This window comes from Syngnathus leptorhynchus, chromosome 5, assembly GCF_054491065.1.
Source record: "Syngnathus leptorhynchus isolate UIUO chromosome 5, UIUO_Slep, whole genome shotgun sequence".
Classification (NCBI taxonomy): Eukaryota; Metazoa; Chordata; class Actinopteri; order Syngnathiformes; family Syngnathidae; genus Syngnathus; species Syngnathus leptorhynchus.
In genome coordinates, this window is record NC_141199.1 from 7,138,268 (window position 1) to 7,161,324 (window position 23,057).

Here is a 23,057-nt window from a genome sequence, read left to right on the forward strand (position 1 = left end):
CTTAATTTGGAATTCAATGAAACCCTGCAAAAATGTACCCTCTTAAAAGGAGGCAATCAATTGATCCATTTTTTTTTTTTCAATTTCATACGTCACAGTATTTGACAAACCCTATTACAATGATGATGGGGATTAAAAACAGAAGACAATTACTTTCAAATCCTTTTCAGTTTTAATTCAGTTGACTATGTGACAAAAATGAGCTAATTAATGCTCAAACTGATAAACTATGCGTGTGTGTGTGTTTCCAAATATTCACTTATTTGGAATTTGATACCTGAAACACAATCCAAAATAGCTCAGACAGGTGCACATTTGCTACATTTACATCACTTTCCCTGTCAAAACAATCAATACGCATTTTGAAACTGAGAACACAAATTGTTTAAGCTTTGTAGGTGGAATTCATTCCCATTCTTGCTTGATGTACAGCTTCAGTTGCTCAACAGTCCGGGGTCTCCGCTGATGTACCATGTAACAGTTGCAGTAGTAATGTGTCATGGTAATGTCATGCTGAAATAAGCAGGGATGTCGCGGGAAAATATATTGCATGAATGGCAGCATATATTGCTCAAAACCTTGTATGCAGGATTAATGATGCTTTCAAATATGTACAAGTGAAATATACTGTCCTCATAACACATAGTGGCCATTGAACTTTGGTCCTGAGGCTACAATGTCCATCATTTTCAAAAACAATTTTAAATGTGAACTCGTCTGACAGCACCATACTTCTCCGCTGAGAGTCAGTCTATCACAGATGAGCTCAAGCCCAGAGAAGCTGAAAACGTTTCGAGGCATTGTTGATGCATGGTCTTTGCGTTGCATGGTCGTTTTTATTTACATTTGTGAAGAGCAAAAATGATTCAACCATATTAATATCAGTAAGAATGCAAACTGTTTTTGTAGAGATGTGTCAACTGGGACGACTCTCATTCATGAAACAGATGACTAAAGCCTTGCACTGGTTCAGACATGAAGTAAGGGTGTTGTACATCATTGCTTGAGTTGCAATGATTTATGGACATCCCTGAGGGTCTCTTATTTGTTAGTAGTATCTAATTTTGGTGGAAGGCCAGGTAAAGGAGTCCTTGGTGATCGTGAGGTGGTATAGCAGGAACCTCGAATGCACTTTGGCCTCATATGAGCTTTTACATTGAATGTTGGAGACAATCGCTTTCCTCCTCCCTCCTCTACGAGTCCATCAAAGACAGCTCCCAGGCTTTGTCTTATTCTAACGCAAAAGTGCGGGCAGCTAAAGGCGTACAGAACGGGATTCAGCACTGGATTTAAGAAGGCAATGGTTGTGGCGAAATGCAATCCCACCTCCACCACTTTGAGGTTTTCCTTGTGGTATAGGGCTGACACCTCAATTATGCAGAAGATGTGATAGGGAGCCCAGCATAGGGCAAATACTGAAATCACAGATGTCACCATCTTTGTGAAGCTCGGGGACAGCTGGTTGTGATGGTTGAGACGAAAAGATGTGCCTGGGGTCAAGGGTGCAGGTATCAAGGATGATCGAGGAAAACCGAGTGGCCTTGGAGCTCCCGACGTGTCATCATTGTTTGATCCAATTAACGCCTCATTTAACTTGATGCTCTGTTGCATCCTCTTCCGATTCCTCTTCCTCAGGCTGAGTCCAATTTGGATGTAATTTCCCGCAATCACCATGAGGGGAATCAGGAATGCCAGTAACAGTTTGGAGACAGCTGTGACTGTTTGCCTCACTTCACAGTCTCTCTCAAGTGTGGCTTCCGAAGTTTGATACAGGGCAAAATTATGGTAGCAAAGTTTCCTTTTATCCACAGTCTCGGTCACTGAGCGAAATAGAAAGTAAGGAAACGTATTAATTGCCGCCCACAGCCAAGCCACCAAACACACCTTCCACGCTTGCGCCACCGATCGATGATTCTGGCACCACACCGGTTTGATTACTAGAAGGCATCGGTCCATTGAAATGACTGCTAGCAGGAAGGCGGACACAAACATGTTCAAGAAAAAGATGGATGCTTGTATTTTGCAGAGAATGTTGCCAAGCTCCCAACTGTGGGAGGAGGCCAGGTAGAGAGTGAAGAGTGGAAGTGTCAGTGTGGCCATGAAGTCAGATATGGCCAAATTGAGCACCCAGACGGCGGTCACTGTATGACGCTGCAGACGGAAACCCACTACCCAAAGGATCAGGGCGTTCTCTAAAATGCCAAAACAGGAGAGCAGACCGTGGAAGCAAACGATTATCCAGTTGGTCTTGGTGTGGTTGTTCAGGGCATGCTCCTGCATGATCTGCAGCAGGGGACAAAAATGTTGTTCCCCCGAGGCATTGGAGGTGATGGTGATGTTAGACATTGGTGCTCTGAAAGAAAGAAGACAGACCGGTCAGAGTTAATGACTATAAAACAAGACTTACATGTTTACACATGCTACTTTTTGCTTACAGTCACTTTTCTATTTGTCCTCAATTACTTTTGGCAGGGTAATGGTATGTTCTAATTCAATGTGCATTGAGCACTGTCATTTTTTTGGCAGTATTTATGTGACCATAGTTTTTTATTTGTCTTATATTTACCAGGTATGGGAATCTCACAGTAACAATTCAATCGATAATGTGTCGCAGTTCTATCGTCTGATTTCTATGCAGGCAGTATGGATTTAAGTCTCAATGATGGTGTGAGTGTGAATGATTGCTTGTCACTAAGGGCCATATTCTGACATGGGGCAATCTCACAATTTCAGACAGTATGGATTCTCCCATCAATTTACAGTAATTCTGTCACATATCCTCTCATCAACGTAAGCACGTTTCCTCTTAGTAAATGCCAAGAGACTGTGGTATCATAATGCCCTTGATATTTGCATGTCATTACATTATGCCAAATGCACTAATAGTGTAAAAGAGACTTTAACAGATCTATAAACAATGCAACAACATGGACTAAAAAATATTTAATCTGAAATATTTAATTGGATTGACAGAACAGGTACTGTTAGTCGACTACTAGTGTTTAATATGTGATTTTCATTAGACTACTTGAAGCAATTCTGCTTCAAACATGGTGCCAGCCAGCATTAAAAGGCAACTCTTAAGACTTTTATGAAAGAGAAAAACGCCCTGAAATGGAACCAGCTTGTTGAAGAGAAACTACGACATGGCTCCTATCCACAAAATTTATGGCTACAGCGTATAGTCCGGAAAATACGGTATATATTATTTGATTATGTTTTTATACTGGTCTGTCAAAACAAAAAATAAGAATTGCTCTCTGGAGCAAAAAATAAAAAATAAAATAAAAACACTGTGGTTTGCTGATATGGAGATCAGTTGGCAGACCCCCTTATCTGATTAAATTGCTTTTAACTAGACTCACTATTCTGTCCTACTGACATTGGTCCAAATAATGTAATTTCAAGTTCCTGAAAAATGCTGTGATTGTTTATTTTGCAAAACATCCTAAATTAAAGCTGAACAGCTCCAGCTCAATTCCATAGTTTTTTCTTTAGATTTATGTATGTGGTGTTGTATGAAGGCACCAGAATCAATCTCAAAATACTTCTGAGCATAACTGTATGAGCTCTCAGTGTAATTATGAAAGTTATTGTAGTACAGTGACACATCAACAAAAATATGTTCCACAACTTTTCTTTCGCATGAGTATTGAAATAACCGCCAGCAGAACAACAACAAGAAGCCAATAGGACCGTGTTTCTGCTCTTATTCAAATGCATCAAAGCCTGTTTTTGTGTTGACGAACCACATACCTGACTTGGTATGTGGTTAATCTGTTGAGATGAACAATGTTCTTTGGAAATGCTAAACAATGCTGCACTACCAACTGACTTTAATCTTCTCCTTTAATGGATTTTTTTCAAATCACTTTTTTTCACTCTGTTAAACATAAAAGTAATGGAAGTCAACGCCATGTTTTGGATAGGAGCAATTGTGAATGACTCACGTGTGGCACACTGGCTGGGAAGTCCAACTACAGGATTTTTTTTATTTAATTTTGTTTGGGAGAGGGTTACAGAAGCAAATATCCTTTTGACTAATCTAATGAATGATAAAGAACAGCAGTCGGTAAAGAAAATGACTTGCCTGGCACGGTTTCTACCCTTTGTGTTGCGTCAATGAAACGCCGCTTGTAGAATTCATGAGCTGAAAAGAAAAAGATTCCATTGTTTACCAATGTTCCGGGGAGAGGTTTTATGCAGTTATTGAAAATTTGTGAGTTTATAGTACATCATGCTCACCCAATCATGGTATTCAGAGAGGCTTTGAGTGAAGCTGTACTGTCTATCTTACCATTCATTCATTCATTCATTCATTCATTCATTCATTCATTCATTCATTCATTCATTCATTCATAGATAGATAGATAGATAGATAGATAGTTAGATAGATAGATAGATAGATAGATAGATAGATAGATAGATAGATAGATAGATAGATTATAAAGGTATCTAAATATTGTTTTAGAGAAACTTTAATGGCCTTATTTTCATGCCCAGTGCAAACCAGTCATGAGTTATGGCCAAAATTGGCACAGTGGCAGGCTTTAAAAAGTTTTGATATTTTTGTAGACTCATGCAAGTAAGTGCAATCTGGTACAAAAAAAAACACAAAAAAGGCATTTTACACCGCTGTCGGCGTAATCGTATAGTTTTGCTGTTTTCGGAGCTTAGTTGACATGCTTGACATGCTAGAAATAGAAACGGATCCCTCCAAAGATTCAGAAAGTTCACTGGTATCCTATTTTTGAATAAAATGCAATCACATCCACCAAAAACGTCCACACAACTCTGCCCGTGTCCTGATAAAATTCCCCCAAAAAGTGTTTGAATTCCTGCTCGACACTGAAATATGATTCTTGTAGATGTAAAGTTCAGCCTCCAATTTGTAAGGTGCACCAGGCACGGGTCAATGTAAATGAAGATCCAGGATGGTGCAGTTAAGAACTAAACTACAAAATAAACGCACTGAGGCTTGTGTCAGCATGAAAATCAGGATACCCCGGTTTTACGCTCAAGCGTACGTAATCTGGATATAGAGCCCTAAATGTTCAGAACAAAACTATTCATTTAAGTCGAAGTTTGAAATACATCACCTTAATTTTAGTTTAGCTTCATCAGACTACACATATGTTCATAATAATATCCATTTCACTCAAATAAAGGCCTTGAATTCCTTTGAATAGGAATTAAAATATCATGAAGTCATGGAGGTGACTTCACATCTACATAACACAATTTAAGTGACCAAATGCATTTAGTAGTTTGTCATACTCACCTAGACTTTACATCTGCGGGAGGCATCTATTTGTTCCCTTCCTACTTACTATCACAAGTACGTATCTCATCCTGTTCTGTCACTTCAGCCTGCACACAAAGAACAAAACCTTGCTTGCCCCTCCCTAAATGCAGATGGGGGAAGGTCTTAAAATAAGACACGGTGTATGTAACTTAACACAAATGCCTATTTGCCTTAAAACTTTATTAAATTCCATAGAACTGCAAGGATTTGGACACGGATAAAAATGTGATACCTGCAGTTGCATTGTCAATACTGGCACATGCTTCTCTGCTGCTACCTATAGTGGCATATCTAATATATAGATATTCACATATACTCATTTTCCACGGTTTATCTAGTGGTGGCCAGTGGAGTTTATCTCAACAGACTTCAGGCCAAATAATTACACACTCAGTTAGTCCCGAATCAATAACAGGGCACCACTTATACAAAATAAAGTCTTGGGATATTTGATTGTGTCAAAAACAATGACTGGGGGCTTGACAGGCTTGACATAAGTAATTATTGATTTTTAGACAGGTGAAGTGACTTATGACTGCACAAACCTTCTTGATGGACAAACAAAATCCTACTCAATCAAAATCCTGTTGAAAGTTGTCACAGACAAGGGGAGACTCTTATCACGACAAATGGCAACTAGTACCTTTCCACTTACTGCGCTTTAGTATTTCTGAACAAATCAAGTATTTTATTTTTTATCAATACTGTGAAATAAGCCCAACATTGTATTGTTGTCAGTATTTTTTTTAAATTTGTGTTTAAAAAGTGTGTGTAGTGTGCACGACGTCTAAATTGTCAGAATAGAATACAGAAAAGAAAACAAACAGTGCATGATGATGACGTAGCCTTTGAGATTATGCTAACCAGCGTTACATAATCACACTGCAAATCTATAATTGTGTTCTTAGGTACTTTCCGTAGGAGTGGCAATTTCCTTGTTTGGTCTATTCTGTCTTTGACACACCCAATTATATTGTCACAGCCACACTTGGCAGGTGATATAAAATTAGATCATGATATCAACCAAGAAGTTGAAGCTGAAAAATAAAAGAAGATACGATGATTCCCTTAGATAACATATATTGCTTTTATGATGATGGGGAATCAAGTCACCATTTGTTATAAAGAAGAGTATATCGTGTTCTAATTCTTTGTTCAGAAATGTGTCCGAGTCAGTGATGTTTTCACCTATCTACAGTAAATGACAATTTAGTAGGAGACATGTTCAAAACATATTGTAGTAAGCTCTCAAAAAGGGTTGACAGCTTTAACGTATCATGTTATAAATAGTTGAATGTTAATATTTTGATATGTGATCGGTGTAAGGAATAAAAACGAGTCAATGTAATTTACACTTCCTGGCTACCACATTTAGTATGAATTTTACCTATACTTTTTTTCGATCCAGCACTAGCACTGCTTTCGCAAGATTTAAAATGCTGTTTTGATAATATTTTTATAATTGTGCTTGTAGTGACAAACAACACATTTCATTGAATCATTCAGTCTCTCAACTGCATATTACTTTTTATTACTATTTTTTTTTTGGATAATGATTCACTTATTCATACTTTTCCAACATTAAGCTCCACCTCCCCAACATATATGACACATTAGATGTTGGTGTTGCAATCTTAACTTTGGAGTCATTCAAGCCAGCAAAGGTTACATGCCAAGGTACAGTACGTTTTTTTTCTTTGTTCCGTTTAATTTGACAACTAAACCATTTAGAATTACTATACAAAATCATTAGATGATAAATAATTCATAATAATTTGATGATGGTGTTGCAATCTTAAATTCTGAGTCATTTAAATCAGCAAAGGTTGCATGCCAAGGTACTGTAAGTTTTTTTCTTTGTTCCGTTTAATTTGACAACTGAACAATTTAAAATTATACAAAAACATTTGATGATATATAATAATAATAATTTATGTAATGTATTTTACAATTTATTTAATTCATTTATCTACTGCTGTAGAATGATTCAGTGTTGAAAATTTCAGTTTGTTTCCTGTTAATATAATTTATGACCTAAGATAAAGCTTACTCGGTTCCCGACCTTATTTTTTCTCACTTGCTAAAGATTATTGTTTTATTTCCCGATTGATTCACCTGATTGTCATTCATTATAAATACGGTCCAAACGTGTGAGAATTGTACTGATTAAATATACATGAGCACAAAATAGACAACACCGCAAAGCACACTAATTTCGTTGAGTGTGGCACTCGAGATGATGTACCAAATGTGTGTCCTGACCTAGAAACTCTTACATTTTATTGTCAGCACAATCACATTTTATTGTCAGCACAATAATTTTTTTGTTTCCTTTCCAGAGATAATGATGTTATGGTTGGGCTTTACCCTTCTGGCCTTGGTCCTATCTGGGCCAACTGTGGCTTTTGTCCCCATCGGGGGTGGGGTGTCCACACACATCAGTATTACAGGAACATCCCTGCTACAAAAAGTCACAGAAACATGTCGAGCTGTGGCCCAGGCTGCTGGTCATGAGTTCAAACCCACGGTAGGATAGAAGCTGTATGGACTTGGCACACAGCACACGTTTGTCATTTTGGTAACAATGATTGAGGAACTGAAGAAAAGTCAACAGAACAAACCCAAATGAGAAAATATCAAATATATAAAAATACATATTAAAATACAGTTTTCCCCCACTTTTCAAACAAAGGATTAGGATTATTAAAATAGACTAAAGCAGATTGCGGTTGCTGTACGGTCTGAGGGCGAGCAAGCTGACCTACTGATAAACCATATCCAATCAAATTGTAACCCCACTTAATTCATTCCTATTTAAAATACATATTCCTATAATATTATCTCAACCCATGTAATGAGAATTAATTGCATGGAGTTTTTTGTAAATTGGGAATTGGAAATGGAAAGAACAATTGTTGCTGCCCTTCATGGAGTTTTCCAATCTTTGACAGCTGGCCATCTACCTCTGATTGTAGGGTTCTTCTCCTGGGGAGCTGGTCCAGGCCTGTCTTGGCCCTACAGCTACAGGTGAAGTGTCAGGAGTAAAGTTTCACTCTGCTCTACAAGAGATTTACATCCAAAATGGAATTGTGGATCGAAATTTCGTAAACAGGTAGGTCTGAGTAGAGTGAAACATTTCATTTGTGATCATTTTCAATTACAAATATTGAAACTGATAAATATGAGGTCCAAATGCTTTCAGTGCTCCACATCATTTCAATTCGGAGGCCTTTTTGGAGGGACGTAGTCTTATAACAAAGGGGATGGCATCCATTAAGGCTAATATTCGCAGTGGGAATTTCAAGGCTGCCAGAGAAACATTGGGTAGAGTTCTTCATACGCTACAGGTGAGTAGAATGGAGTACATGTTATATGTTTTATTTATGTGTGTTTTATAGACTCTTGACAGGTTGGAGTATAGTAATCAATTTGAAAGTCTGTTGGGTGGATGGATGTTGAGATATGAAATACAGTGTACATACTAACATAACTGTTATCTCACACTTCAAATGAAAAGGAATTAATGTGCTTTATAATGTTTTGACAGGACTTCTATAGCCACAGTAACTGGGTGGAATTGGGCAACACAGAACCATATGTCACTCTCATACGTCCTGACCTTCCTTTGGAAAACCTGGCAGGTAGGAATTTGTGATTGTGTGCACACGTGTTTCATAACTGCAGTCATAAATACTTGTAAATTATTTTATTCAATACTGGGTTGGGTAAGAAATCACAAAGATTACACTATGCAAACAAGATGGGTAGATTACCCAGCTAACAAAAGAATAACAAAAGTGACGCATATGACGCCCATTGAAGTGTATTGGGGGGAGGTGTGGGGCTGTGGATATGCTGAAAAATCCTCCTCTCCAAAAGCAAAAATATTAAAATCATATTTTAAAATGTTGAAAATAAAAGTCTGCAGAAATTTAAATCAGCGAGAATGAGGGGGTCAAGTGTTCATGAAATAAAATGACATGGAATGTATGCTCACAGCATTTTGACATGATTAGAGTGACTCAGACTCAACAACAAAAGTTTTAGAAACAAAATAAATAAATAACTAAACTACAACAAACCATTTTTCTTCAGTATCATCATTCAATTTTATGACTTCTATTTTTGTCTCTTTTTGGCCCTTATACTCTGTCTTACCACTGGTTTTATTTATGTAAAGTGTAAAATTGGTTTCTTTTCTTCCTTTGTAGATATTGACACTGCCACCTGCAGTGACTGTACCACGGGAACATGTCCTAACCCAATCCTTCCAAACATCCTGAATGGAAGAAAGCTGACTTCTGGCTACATGGGCATCATATCTGCTGCCAAGCCACAAGGTATCACCATCAATCACATATTCTTAGTACCAAAACATATTTAACCCAAATGGTTCAATCTATGTATCTGCTTTGTATTATAAATGTACCACATGTAAACATTTAAACATAATATTAAAGAGCAAAGAAAGACATTATAACAAAATGTCTTAACCATAATTAAAGAATTAATCATTTGTTTGCATCCAAAGATAACCATATAGTGAACCTACAATTGCACCCAAATGCAAAAGACCTATGAAAAAGGTATTTTCAAAGACAACTGGCCTTTTAAAGCTACCATAGCTCAAGACTTGTTGAAAATGTGTCTTTAGTTGAATCAAAGCAACAAAGGAATGGACAAATGAATAAACAAGTACGTATTGGATGATTTTCTTCATTGATATACTGAAATCGCTAATTAGGGACTTAATGTCAGATGAGCTACCTGACGCTTAAGTCTTTATCAGTATATTTTTCCATACCTGATTAATCCCAGTCAAGAAACAGACAGCAGCGTGTGACAAACAACACAACAAGCAGTTTTTTTTTTGTTGTTTTTTTTTGTCCTTTACATTTTCCAGGTAAATGTAGCCATGGGGGTGAAGCTGATCTCTCAAGCACAGCAATTCCTCGAGGAGGAATCAACAAGGATGAGCGTCGCTCTGACAACGTGGCCTTCCACAATGCTGCTGTAAATGCAGCCACAGCCGCCAGCCTCCAGCTACTGGAAGACATCCGCTTGACTGTGGGGAACAACGACTTTCTAAGGTGAATGGATAATCCCAAAAAAAAAAACCCTGCTTCCTCTGTATGGTTTCAACAAGCCAAGATACGTTGCGCTGTCTGTTTCTGCGTGTCAAATGTAAAACTATCTCTTTCTTTTTGTTTTCTTTGTTTACCGTACGAGTTCAATTTCTTTATCACAGATTGATGGGGATCGCCCGTTCTTCTGTGGTGTGTTTTGTCATTGATGATACTGCCAGTATGTCAGATGACATTGTGGAAGCCAGAAACACTGTGTACAAAATTATTGACACCAAAAAAGGAACGCAAGATGAACCATCAGAGTACATTTTGGTAACCTTCAATGACCCACGTAAGAGTGCCACTTGTGTTTTTAAACACTGATGCTGAATTTTCGGCTATTGCTGTTTAGTAAAAATGTGTCAACACAAATACAGTTTATAAAGTGTGCTTACATGTGAATAAGAAGTTGATATTGATTTTACATTCTTATTCTTCTTTTTTTTAATAGATTTTGGACCTTTATTTAGGACAACAGACGCTGATCAAATGAAAGCAAAGATTTCAAAGATAAAAGTGTCTGGAGGTGGTGACATCCCTGAGATGTGCTTGTCAGGACTTCAGGTACTAAGGTGGCTTGAAAGAATTTTGCAAGCTAAAATACATAGTGATGGTACTTGCAGTGTATAAATTGCTTTTTGCAGTGTAGGATGAGTTAAACAGTGTCTTTTTTCACTTTTGATGTCACCAGTTGGCTCTCACCGGTTCTCCTGCCTCCTCCCACATCTATATTTTCACGGATGCTCCAGCTAAAGACATCCATCTGAAAAACACCATTGTGGCCCTCATCAGAAGCACCAAGTCAACGGTAAATGCTGACTTTCAATTGCACCTCATGAACATTCGCTACGCTTATTTCAACTGAATATCCCTGAGCTCTGCAGGTGTCATTCTATTTCACCGGGAAAGCTGGAAGACGCCGCCGTTCTGTTCGGGCTGCTTCCTTTATTGACTACAAGGACCTGGCTCTGGCTTCAGGAGGCCAGGCCATAGTGGTGTCCAAAAGTCAGTTGGCTCAAGCCACAGACGTCATCCTTGATACCTCCACTTCAGCTTTGGTATTAAAATGGATTAAATTCAATCATCTGAGGCATTCAACATTTGCTATGTGATTGTTTTAGGGAATCTGTGGAGAAAGTAAAAAACAACGCCTTTTTTTCCTCTGCTGATCTCAGGTGACAGTTTTTCAGAGCGCAAGGGATCCTGGGAAACCAGAAACCTCTTTTATGCTGGAGGAATCCCTACAAAATATCACCATCTACATCACAGGATCAGCCCTGTCTTTTACACTGACGAACCCTGCAGGTGTCAAGCACCGTGAACATTTTCCCTCTTGGTTTTGCTTGTTTGTTTTGAGGAATGACATAATCTTACAAATGATTAAATAACAATGCATTCTTACATATTCCAGGTGTGAGCCAAAGTGATACACAGACCACTGGTGTGCTGGCATTCATACAGGCAGTGGGCAACCTGAGGAGAATTCTTCTTCATGCTGACAGTCAGCCAGGCTCCTGGAGAATCAGCATTAACTCTAAACAACCATATACAATTAAAGTCTCAGGTCAGTAATATGATATGAAATATATTTTTATTATACATGATCATTATATTATGACCAGACCATGACACGCGTTGTCGTCGGAAGAAATTAATTGTTCTTGTGTTTCAGGCCAAAGCACAATTACCTTTATGACTTTGTGGAGAGCTTCAAGGGACCTCACCCAGGTTATGCCGTGCTCAGTGGGCTCCCAAAAGCTGGTACAGTACATGTAGTTCATCATATAACTGCAATGATAAAGGCACACGATTGTGATTTAATCACCTGTAACAACCATGTAAGGATTCAAGATTATTTTTCTCAAATGTGTGATGGTCAGAAGAGTCTTTTCTTGTTTGCTTCCCTTACTAGGCCAGCCAGCCACCTTGATCCTCACTGTTATGGGAAGAAAAGGTCCATCCTCCATCAGAGTAGAACATGTTGGCCTGGTAGTGCCGCACACTGGAGTTGAAAGTAATGGTACAGCAACTGACATGGGCAGCGGTGACTTTTTGGTGACAGTTGATGAAGTACCTGCAGGGGAGTTTGTGGTGATTCTGAAAGGAACTGAGGTGTCAAGTGGTGCATTCCAGAGGCAATCCACCACTCAGATGTCTGTCTCCAAAGTGAACATCCAGGTCTGCCCCTCATTTACGTGCAAACCACAATTCTGTCAAGTAAAAAAAAAAATGCAATGATTTGAAAATCCTATTCAACCTATATTTAAATGAATACACTAGAAAAGACATGCAGGTTACTATCTATTGTTGAAACGGATGAACATTATTGATTTTTTTAATGACTGGAACATGTTTAAAAAAAAACATGGAAGAGGGGAAACAAGTTAGGAAAGCTGAGGGATCCTAAATAAATACGTGTTTGGAAAAATATACAGATGGACAGGTCAACTGGAAACTTGTCTGGATATTAAATGAGCTTCCCTGAAAGGCTCCATTGTTCACAAGAAAGGGTGTAGTGTGCTTCACCACGATGTGAAGAGCTGTATGAGTAAATAGTCGACCAGTTTAAGAACAATGTTACGCAATTTAAATTGGAGTTTAGGGATTTTGTCATGTATGTAGTTTAACATCAAAAGATTTAAAGTCTCTGCATGTCAGGGACAAGGCCAAAAACCAACAGAGAATTCCTGTGACCTTCCATCCCCAAGGCAGCAATTAAAAACCAGCATTAAAAACCGGCATCATTGTGTAACAGACATTGCCATGAAGGCAAAAGAATGCTTTAGAAAACCATTGTCAGTTAACAGTTACCCAATGTCATGAGCAATTTGCACAACTGTGTAGGCACCATCAACAACAGCATGACTTTGTAGTAAGACTGATTGGCTTAGTGTTATATTTTCCCAGTTCTTCATCTTTAATGCTCGCTGTCTTACTGTCTTTAACTGTCTTCTCTGCGAGATTATGGAAGAAGGCCTAATCCTCACCTCCAAAATTCTTTTACTCTTGGCGGCAAACCTGCAAGGGGGGGACTCTTCCTAGCCCACGAGTGTCAAACTCAAGGCCCGGGGGCCAGATACGGCCCGACAAATCATTTTATGTGACCCGTGAAGACAAATCGTGCATCAAATTCGTGTGTCATTACTGGAATTGCAAATTGCCTTCACTTTTAATAATATCTTTTTTTTTTGTATATTTGATCAGTTTTTACTCGTCTGATTTGAAAACGAGTTATTTGTCAGTTTGTTTTGTAGCTTTTACTGTATATAATATGAGGTGCTCATACATTTATTTGGGTTGACAGTCATAATGGCCCTCGGAAAGAAACTATGACTACAATGCGGCTGGCTAAAAAAAAAGTGTGTGTGACCTTTTAGTCTTAACTGAAATCAACTAATATGTATGTGCAAAAGTGTCAGCGAAGGAAAGCCAGTAAAAGTAGGAGAAGGGTCACAGAAACATAATGGCATAGCTCAAGCTACCTGTCTAATCACAAAGAGGCCTATTCTAACACTGCCATCAGTGAAGCACAAAATGTGACAATGGAAACCTCAGAATGTTGCACAACTGAAGCTGTAAATCAATCAAGCCTACACTTACCAAGCTTCTCTTAATGTCTCCAGTTCCCAAATGCTTGTTGAGTATTGTCAAAAGTAAAGTTGATGTAACCAAGTGTAAGCATGCCCCTATCGGCATCAAGTTCAAAATAAGGTAATACTCGCCATTGTAGGATTTGCAAACAGTTGTATTGTGGTTTTATAGATGTTTTACGTCATTGGAATTGGCATTTTTACAAGACATGTTACAATTTACTGTTCAGTATTGGTAAAGTGTTTATTCCTGAATTTTAGGCCACAGTGGACAGGAGTGTGGAGCCTGGGGAAAACTTCAAACTCCCTTTCAGCGTTATGACCCAGGGCCCAGGTGGTGAATTTACTATCACTGCAAGAAATGACAAAGACTTTCCAATGTCATATCCAAAGAGGTGAGATTGTGGATGAAGGTATTCGTCAAACTTAAATGCTGTTGTCACACAAATGTAGGTATCAGTGTTGGTATATTACAAAACCAAAGGAGTTAATCACTGGGACTTTCATGTAGAAAAGGAATGGGCAACTTACGTGATGGAGCTTTCATCAGAGCTACTGGGGAAACACATAGGACCACGCACTTCATAACTAGGTGTCCACTACCGTTGGGGGTCACTTATTAATGTCCTTATCTTTAAAATAAAATCACTATTTTTCAATGAGGATAACATTAAACTGATCAGGAATACACTCTATACATTGCTAATGTGGTAAATGACTAGCTGCAAACGTCTAGTTTTTATTGCAATATCTGCATAGGTGTATAAAGGCCCATTTCCAGCAACCATCCAGTGTTCTAGTGGTCCATTACATTTGCTAATTGTGTTGGAAGGCTGATGGATGATAAGATCCTTAGATCTTTGTGCAATTATGTTAGTTTTCACGAAAAACACTAAATTGTCTGGGTGAGCCCAAACCTTTGAACGGTAAAGTAAATTCAAGTTGCATGTTGTTAACGTGGCTGACTTGTGTGCTAAGCAATTACATACATCACAGTTAGTTCATCTTTGTTTAAATAAATTCCATACATTTTAGTGATGTTAAAAATGCCATAAAATTGCTCATGGCTGGCAGCATATCTGTTCTTTTTCCTCTAATAGAGATTAATAGTTGGAGGTATTATTTAGTAATGTCTCCCATCTAGTGGTGAATGTTGTTACAATCTGATCTGGTGTGGTAGGTACAAATCTAGCACTGCTTAGAGTAATTAAAAGTAGGTTGGGAACTTAACTACTGCAAAGGAATTCAAGTTTGGAGGTACCACAGTCAACTGCAATGTATTTACATTAAAAAGCGGATAATTGCCTCACATTTTAAACAATTAATTTTGTTATTATAGAAATGTTTTTAATGGACATTTCGCATCTTCTCTTGACAGTCTTAGGCTGACAACTGGAACATATACCAACGGAACTCTGAACATTAATTCGCCTTCTAACACACCATCAGGAACTGATGCAACTTTGACTTTAGAAGCCAAATCATCCAATGGTGTTGACTCCAATTATGCTGTTCTGAGTTTGTCTTTTGTAACTAAGGTAAGTGTTTCATTTTACATGCAAAGGCTTTCGTCATTTGTTGAGTAATTCTATACGTATGTACATCTCAAATATTATGTATTGCATTCTCAAAACAAATACAAAACATAACATTTCCCATTTCTCGTTTGTTCTCAGGTTACAGATTTTGTGCAGCCCATGTGTGAGGTGGTCAGCGTATCGGCTGATGACTGTCCCCATGATTTATCTCAATGTTCGTTTTTCGAGTGGGAGCTGTCTGCCAATCTTACTGATGGAAATGGAACAGGAATTGAGAGCATTTCCCTCCGCCAGGGGGATGGGACTCTATTATACACCTCTCTGAGTGCCCCAAGCATACAGGCAAACTACAATGCCTCCTGCTGTTCACAAATTGTTGAGTTTGTCGCTATTGACGAAGTTGGCAATGTTGGCAAGTGTTATCACTCTATTGTACGATCTGGTGGCCGTGCTGCTGTAGGTCCATCGACACCTTTGTTGTTGTGCCTCTTGATGTTAGTTTGGACTCTAAAAACCGGAAGCACATAGATGTGTGTTCTCGAACTCTGTCACAGAATATTGGACTAAAAACCTGGACTGAATAATGCACAATTTGATTGGTAAATACCGCAAGGATGTTTTAAATTTGAGAAACACCATGTGGATATATTTTGTAGTTGGTATCCTTTTTAAAACACACTTTCGGAAGAGGGTTAGGACCACAGTATCGTGACCTTTTTCCCCTCAGAATTCCTACACCCATCATTTCTCATAAATAATAAATGTTGTTATATATTGATGCTCCTCAAAGGCTTCTTTCAAAAGCATACTCGTATCAGCCTACATATGCCGTAAAAGAGCACATAAGAGTTTCAATGAGGCAATTAATATAATCAATATCTGCGATTCAGTGAATTAAATTTAGCCTACAGGGAAGGGGAAACGCGGCTATTTGTTTGTCTATCATAAAAAAAACAGAACAAAAATCTTTCATCTACAAGTGGTGCCCTTCAATAATTAACACAGTTCTCAAAGTAGCTTTCTCGCCATTAAAATAGCAGCATTAACGTCGAGTTGAGTTGTATGAATGTTACAAAATAGAGTTCCAACCCAACAATAACAACAGGTGGGACAGGGCAGCAAAGGGGTTTCACTCAATTTAAAACGCGTTTTGGATGATGTTTGGCATAAAGCAGCCACCGTACACGTCACTGTCTAGCTACAAAAACATATCGCTGGAAGATTGACCAAATGTGTGCTATATAAATATATATTTTTGTTAGATTTGCTCCATCGTGCTGACCTGGGGAGATTTTAAGAGTGGATGATATTATGATAACATGAATCGCACGAACACCGTGATTTGTTGGTCAATAGAATTCACTAGTTAGCATAAGCTTGCTAAGCTAAAGAAGAGAAGTATCAGCAGCCAGAACTACCGTTCTTTTCAATACGTACTTTCAATTTTGATTTTTTTTTTTTTTTTTAACGAAACGCACGCTCGTTCCAGTCATGTCAGACTTTGACAACCTCGTTGTCACCTTCCAGACGCAGCTACTAGATGTGATGGAGACTGTGGTGAAAACAGCCATGTATAAGGTCACACAACTGGTAGAGGACTGCTTTTTGGATGAAGTGAAGCGTAGGTACCAGGAATCAGAGACCTTAAGGATAAAGTTGGGATGCGCTGAGATGCAATTAAATTATCACAATGGGAAAGAAGGAAAAAAAGATGGCTCGTGTGTTGATATTACAAGTGATGACGATGACAATACTTCAGAAGAAAGGTTTGGACAACTCCATCAAGGTAAGAATTGATACAAAACAAGTTCCTGTAAATACGGATTACAGAATCATGATTATTGAATGGTTTTATTTTCAGATGTTTTGATGTCCGGTGGTGGGGAAAAAGAAAGTGACTCGAGATGGACGGGCAGCCAGATCTGTGAAACAGAGGCAGATGGACATCCAGCCAGTTTCACCGCGGTGGAGAACATACATGTGATTATCTCCCAGCAGACATGCAAAATATAATGAGTGCACTATATACACATTATTCAGGGTGTTCCAAAGGTTCACACGTGTCCTTTTTTCTGTCACCTCTGTTATTTTTCAGACTGACATGAGGTCATTAGCATTTGACAGCATATGCTTTGTGGTGGCTGTACGCATATAATTGACATTTAAACAACATTGAATAATTCACACAGAGCAAAATGTTTTCTTTTACCGTTCAGCACCAGTTCGAAAAGCTTTATATAGCTGTTACACTACTCTATAGTGCAGTACAATTTACACTATCTATGGAAAGTTTTTAGCGAAAGGAATTGTCTTTAACAAACCATGTAGCTGAAAGCCTGCCTCTACGACTGTTGTTGATAACACAGTAGTCAGAGAGGAGACTCAATAACCTTATAAGCTTCATAATATGCCTGGAGCCTTCAAACAACATGGATTTTAGTCAACCTTTTTTGGATGCTTATAGTTCCAATGTAGCCCCACAGACAGTCATTCCTTGGCTTCGCTTTAGGCCTAAAGCTTTTCATCCTGGTGCTGAACTATAGGCAGTGGCAGTTAAACTTCCTGCCAGGTGTTAATTCTGCAAAACTCTTTCAGTGTCAATTGGCAAACCATGTGCAAAGGAATGATGTTGTATGGTTACAAAAAAAAAATGCAAAGCCTAATCTGTTAAATGATGTATGCAAATAATATCTGAAATGAACTAGAAAAAAATTATACACATATTGCCTTTTGAGGCCCCCTGTAGATTAATTACACAGAAATTCCAACCATTTTGTTTTCCATAGATTTCTGTGAAATGATTAAAATGAATTGTGTGGCAAATGAAATTTAGCAACATGTTTAGAATTATTTTCTGTTTGCCCCTTTTTCAGAAAACTGAACATGCTGATGTGATGCCAGCTGTCAATGTGAAGGAAGAAGTCAGTAAGTTTTAACTATGCATCTTGGAAAATGAGGTGTTTCACCAATGGAGCACGCTGTTGATAAAGTTCTGTCGCATGTAACATACACAGACATGATTATTCAGCACTTCAAATTTCATCTTCATTAATTTAAACACTTCTTAAAAACAGAACATTAACTAAGAATATTTGATACAGCTTCAGCATCAGTGAGCTCACTAAGGCTGGATTTACATTGCAGTGTTCAAGTAACACAATTCTCAAGTAGAACTATCCAGATGCACATTATTGTATAATGATCACACTGGACACCTACGTGTTGCTTGTAACTCTGTTTACTTCTGAACCCCGTGAGCACATTACACGCAATACCTTATGGGAATCGCTAAGCATGCTTGGAATAGTAGTCCTAACTACTACTGCAATTACGGTATCATAACGAGGAAAAATGCATGGAAAATCCATATGTTGTTATCCATTTTAGTGGGTGACCATCTTGCAACTGCAAATGACATCACAGTTGCCAGTCACGACTAATCATTGCTCACCAGTTTTCTTATCAGCTCATCAGCTTTAAGCTGTGGAAATACTCTAAATGCCGAAACGATATATAACATTGTATGTATGTGTGTGTGTGTGTGTGTGTGTGTGTGTGTGTGTGTGTGTGTGTGTGTGTGTGTGCGCGCGTGTGTTTTTTTTCACTGAAAATTATCATACATTCTTGGTAAACTTATATCTTTCTCATTCTCAGATGAAGAAGGATATGATTCTCACAATCTAAGTGTGAGGATAGAAACAAACCCAGAGGATGATCAGGAAACCGGCACGGGAGATGTGTTTTTGAAGAATGACACAGAGAAAGACCTACAGATATCAAATGTATGCAACTTTCTTGAAGGCCTGGATAGCTCAGACATGCCTACGGATCTATCTGGGGAAATGCACAGTGACTGGACGCAACATCATCACAGAGTTCCACCCGATTGGGAGTGTGATCCAGTCAAAAGCAATTGTTCTTTACAGCAAGCAAAGAATGAGCCATTAGACTCTGCTATAGAAGATAGTAGGAGTTGTGTTAACGCAAGCAGGGATCAACTTTCGACCTCTGATTCTTCCTCCATGCAAAATCCCAACTCACCAAACACTCCTATTAAGCAGGTGGTTTTCGTGGCTCCAAATGGTGGTGTTGACACTCGTATCGTAAGTAACAAATCATCAACAAAGTCAGGAATCGCATCCTTCTCAAGTGCTGTTAAACAAAATACAAATTTCCATAAAACCGCACTGCCGGACGGAATGAAGCTGCATTCTAAAAATACAGAACAGGACAGACTGAAACATGGAAGCCGACCCTTGAAAAAGCCTCTTTCCATCCCGTCAAACAGCACTGCTGCTCCACCCGACAAAATTTCCCCCTCTTCTAAAGCGACGCCCCCGACTGCACTTTCATTCCAGCGAGATCACCTCGCAAACAAATTAACTAGCACGCTATTGGTTAACAATAGAGCGCAGCCTCCATCTTCAAACTCCCATCATGCATATCTTTTATCCCCTCCAGACTGTCACCTGGTTTTCAGACACTCCCTGCGCTGTGGCCAGTGTGGGAAATGTTTCCCCCACCCTAGCAACCTTAAAGCTCACCTGCAGTCTCACTCAGGTGAGAGGCCTTTTTGCTGCTCTTTGTGTGGCCGCAGCTTCACCAAGCTGAGCAATCTCAAAGCACATCGGAGAATCCACACTGGAGAACGACCCTATTGCTGTTTGGCATGCGGAAAACGCTTCACACAGAAATGTAACCTCAAACGCCATCAACGGATACATGTTGACGAGGGATAATCTGAAAGAAAGTTTTTGTGTGCAGCCTGAATTGGTGTTTAAAAGAGGACAAATAAGGTGTTGTTAAATATCTGTGTTAGAAAAGATATGTTAAATATTTATTCTGTGAATATACCAAATCTGCCATTTTCATAGACTATACTGTACAGTGCTGGACAAATGTATTAAGCTTCATGTCATAAAGAGACTGTCCAGCGTAATGATGTGTTTTAATGTGGACTCCATTTCAGCAGTGGCGGGCTGTGCAGATAATGACTGGACTTCATCCAACTCTTAATACTAACACTATCAAGTCAAAACTACACCCACTCGTCACCAATGTACAAGCAATTGCTATAACAGCACATAACAGTGCAACATATGCCATTTAAAACTGTTTAGATACAAATTGTAGCTAACGACTTAAAAAATACATCATGGTCACCAAAGATGTTATTAAAGTTTATCATGTGAACACAGCTACTAATGTGTTTTGCTGGTCAAAGTTATGTTTAATACGTTTTGCTCTTACAAGCCTATCAGGGTGGAAAAATGCTGATGTCACCATGGGGTTGAACAAATTTGAAATTTGGATGGTCAGTAGCGGTTTGTGAAGGCCCTTGGCAAATAATACTAACATGGCATCACATAGATGTGAAAGTTATTCACAAGAACAGAAGTAACAGCTGAATGAGGCAATATTAAAATTTTTATTGTTTTGCTGAATTAAAACAAGAAAACAATAATCAAGTCTCGCCCTCAAGTAAAGCAGCAATAGCAAAGAGCAACACCACCATCTATCGGTGAGGTTTCTGTACTACCAGAGAGAAGGCTGATGGAAAATTCTTTTTATTTTTCTCAGAACCACTAATTCATATTTTAATTACAAGACAAGATTCATTTAGTTCTGATTGTACTATTTTAATTCTTGTCTTTTATCATTTAGTGCAGCACTTTCTTACAGCAATGGTTATGCAGTGGTGTATGAATAAAGTTGAACTGAGTATTAACGAAATTTTTATATGACATTTGAATTAAGAAAGACATTTCATTTTTTTAAAGACGTCATTTTACAATTAGTCAAACTGGGGATCTAACTCACGCCAGAAAAATCACCCTTCGCTGAGGCAGCCATTTGCTCTAACCCAGGGATAAAACGTTTTGAACTGCAGAGCTCCTTCTTGGACACTGTTTCATGGAAATAAGTACTGGAGTACTAGATTGATACACACTTCTAAAATAAAAAAATTTGCTCAAATTACCTAATGTCTGTATCATTTTTGCATATGATATTCATCTATGTGAAGACACTGATCATGTTAATGATTTCTCACGAATATTAGGAAACAGATGAATATATCAATGTGAAACACTTTAATTCTATAGATCACTGCCAGTGTTTGGATTTTCAAACAATCACTTTTTCAATATTCTTAGAGAATCACAATGTTCTCACTGGTGAGTTAGGCCAGGAGTGTGAGTCAATATGAACTGGGAGAAGATGACAGGATTTTTTTCAGTGGGAGGCGGATGGGACCCCTCACTCACAGTTGAAAGAAGATCGTAACACAACTGATTATTAACTAAATAATTTCATTTTGTTTCCTTAATTATTTAAGTTTCATACAAAAATTGCTCACATGGTCGATATCATCAAGTTCATGCCTTCTGATGGGGTTGACAACTTATTTTGATCTTATGATTAATTTGAATTGCTGACTAGAACCGTTAATTGTGCTTGCATTTGCTGTAACCTTGAGTTGTACTCCAACCGGGAGTGAACATTTCTGTCGCCATAAAAGGATAAGACCACCTCTCCCAGATGAAGCTTTCACAAGATAAAGAGATGTAAACGTAAATGGGCAAACTGTCTAGTATAGTGTGGTTCTTGCAAAAAAAAGGTTGAGTGAGAAGAACTCTATCACCTTCTTTCCTTCAAAAGTAGAATGAGCCTGCTGTCATTTTGGGGTTGATTTTTTTTTGGGGGGGGGGATATTTTATTTTAATTTTTAGTTTTCAGTTCAACCCAGCTAACAACAGACAAACCAAGAAGAGAAAAATATAATAACAATTATAATAATAATATATAATAATCATATAATAATAATAAACAAAACACCTCCCCTGACACCGATCCGAAAAAGGGTGCTCCATGCAAAACACTATAAAAATAACAAAATCATTCAGAATTTCACAATCCTTGCAATAAATTGAGGACAGTCACATTTCAATATTATAGCATCCACAAAATCCAAATAGGGCTGCCAAATTTGAACAAAGGTGTCATATCCCATAAATTTGTTATATTCTTGCTATGATTTACCACTGGAAACTCTTGTTTGTTACTAGGCTCATGCAGGTTTAAACCTGATATCGATGCTAAAGTTGCAGGTATAAATTGCTGCTGGTGCAGATGATAACATTTCAATCTTACCTTCAAAGGACATAAATAGCCAGCAGAAGCTATTATATTGTGTGCGTGCGTGTGCATGCGTGCGTGTGCATGTGTGTATGCGTGTGTGTGTGTGTGTGAGTGTGTGTGTGTGTGTGTGTGTGTGTGTGTGTGTGTGTGTGTGTGTGTGAGAACGAGAGAGAGAGATAAATAAATAAGATAAATGTGGTTTCTAACAGTTCCTTTGTTGTAGATGCTATCACCTCTAAAGAGAGATTTATATTACTTCCAAGGAGAAATCCATTACCCATAGGTAGCAAGTGGAAAACACCAACACAACCTTTTTCTTCCCTTACATTCTTTTCTGTTAATTTTTTTTCCCATTGAT

The 23,057-nt window shown here is 38.3% G+C and overlaps 3 protein-coding genes and 1 long non-coding RNA gene across 4 annotated transcripts; 2 read left to right on the forward strand and 2 right to left on the reverse strand.

The window, feature by feature from the left end:
• Positions 1-166: 166 nt before the first annotated feature.
• On the reverse strand, positions 167-5,362 carry LOC147056603 (prostaglandin D2 receptor 2). The gene is made up of 3 exons (XM_085912290.1): positions 5,282-5,362; positions 4,091-4,150; positions 167-2,353 (listed from the first exon to the last, which is right to left on the reverse strand). The coding sequence occupies exon 3, from the start codon at positions 2,344-2,346 to the stop codon at positions 1,042-1,044; it is 1,305 nt and encodes a 434-aa protein (XP_085768416.1). The 5' UTR covers positions 2,347-2,353; positions 4,091-4,150; positions 5,282-5,362; the 3' UTR covers positions 167-1,041.
• Positions 5,363-7,022: 1,660 nt separating this feature from the next.
• vwa11 (von Willebrand factor A domain containing 11) lies at positions 7,023-16,414 on the forward strand. Its single transcript, XM_085912988.1, has 18 exons — positions 7,023-7,143; positions 7,645-7,832; positions 8,281-8,417; positions 8,508-8,652; positions 8,853-8,946; positions 9,517-9,645; positions 10,209-10,395; positions 10,554-10,723; positions 10,883-10,995; positions 11,123-11,239; positions 11,316-11,489; positions 11,607-11,736; positions 11,843-11,999; positions 12,104-12,192; positions 12,344-12,609; positions 14,283-14,416; positions 15,400-15,559; positions 15,698-16,414. Exons 2-18 carry the CDS (start codon positions 7,650-7,652, stop codon positions 16,085-16,087), a joined length of 2,775 nt encoding a protein of 924 aa, XP_085769114.1. The 5' UTR covers positions 7,023-7,143; positions 7,645-7,649; the 3' UTR covers positions 16,088-16,414.
• Positions 11,049-12,180, reverse strand: LOC147056605 (uncharacterized). Its single transcript, XR_015066127.1, has 3 exons — positions 12,120-12,180; positions 11,834-11,965; positions 11,049-11,194 (listed from the first exon to the last, which is right to left on the reverse strand). It is a non-coding gene; the product is annotated as an uncharacterized LOC147056605 (long non-coding RNA).
• A 306-nt stretch (positions 16,415-16,720) lies between the features above and the next one.
• On the forward strand, positions 16,721-21,493 carry LOC147056606 (uncharacterized). The gene is made up of 4 exons (XM_085912987.1): positions 16,721-17,345; positions 17,421-17,539; positions 18,433-18,484; positions 19,214-21,493. Exons 1-4 carry the CDS (start codon positions 17,051-17,053, stop codon positions 20,296-20,298), a joined length of 1,551 nt encoding a protein of 516 aa, XP_085769113.1. The 5' UTR covers positions 16,721-17,050; the 3' UTR covers positions 20,299-21,493.
• The last annotated feature ends 1,564 nt before the right edge of the window (positions 21,494-23,057 follow it).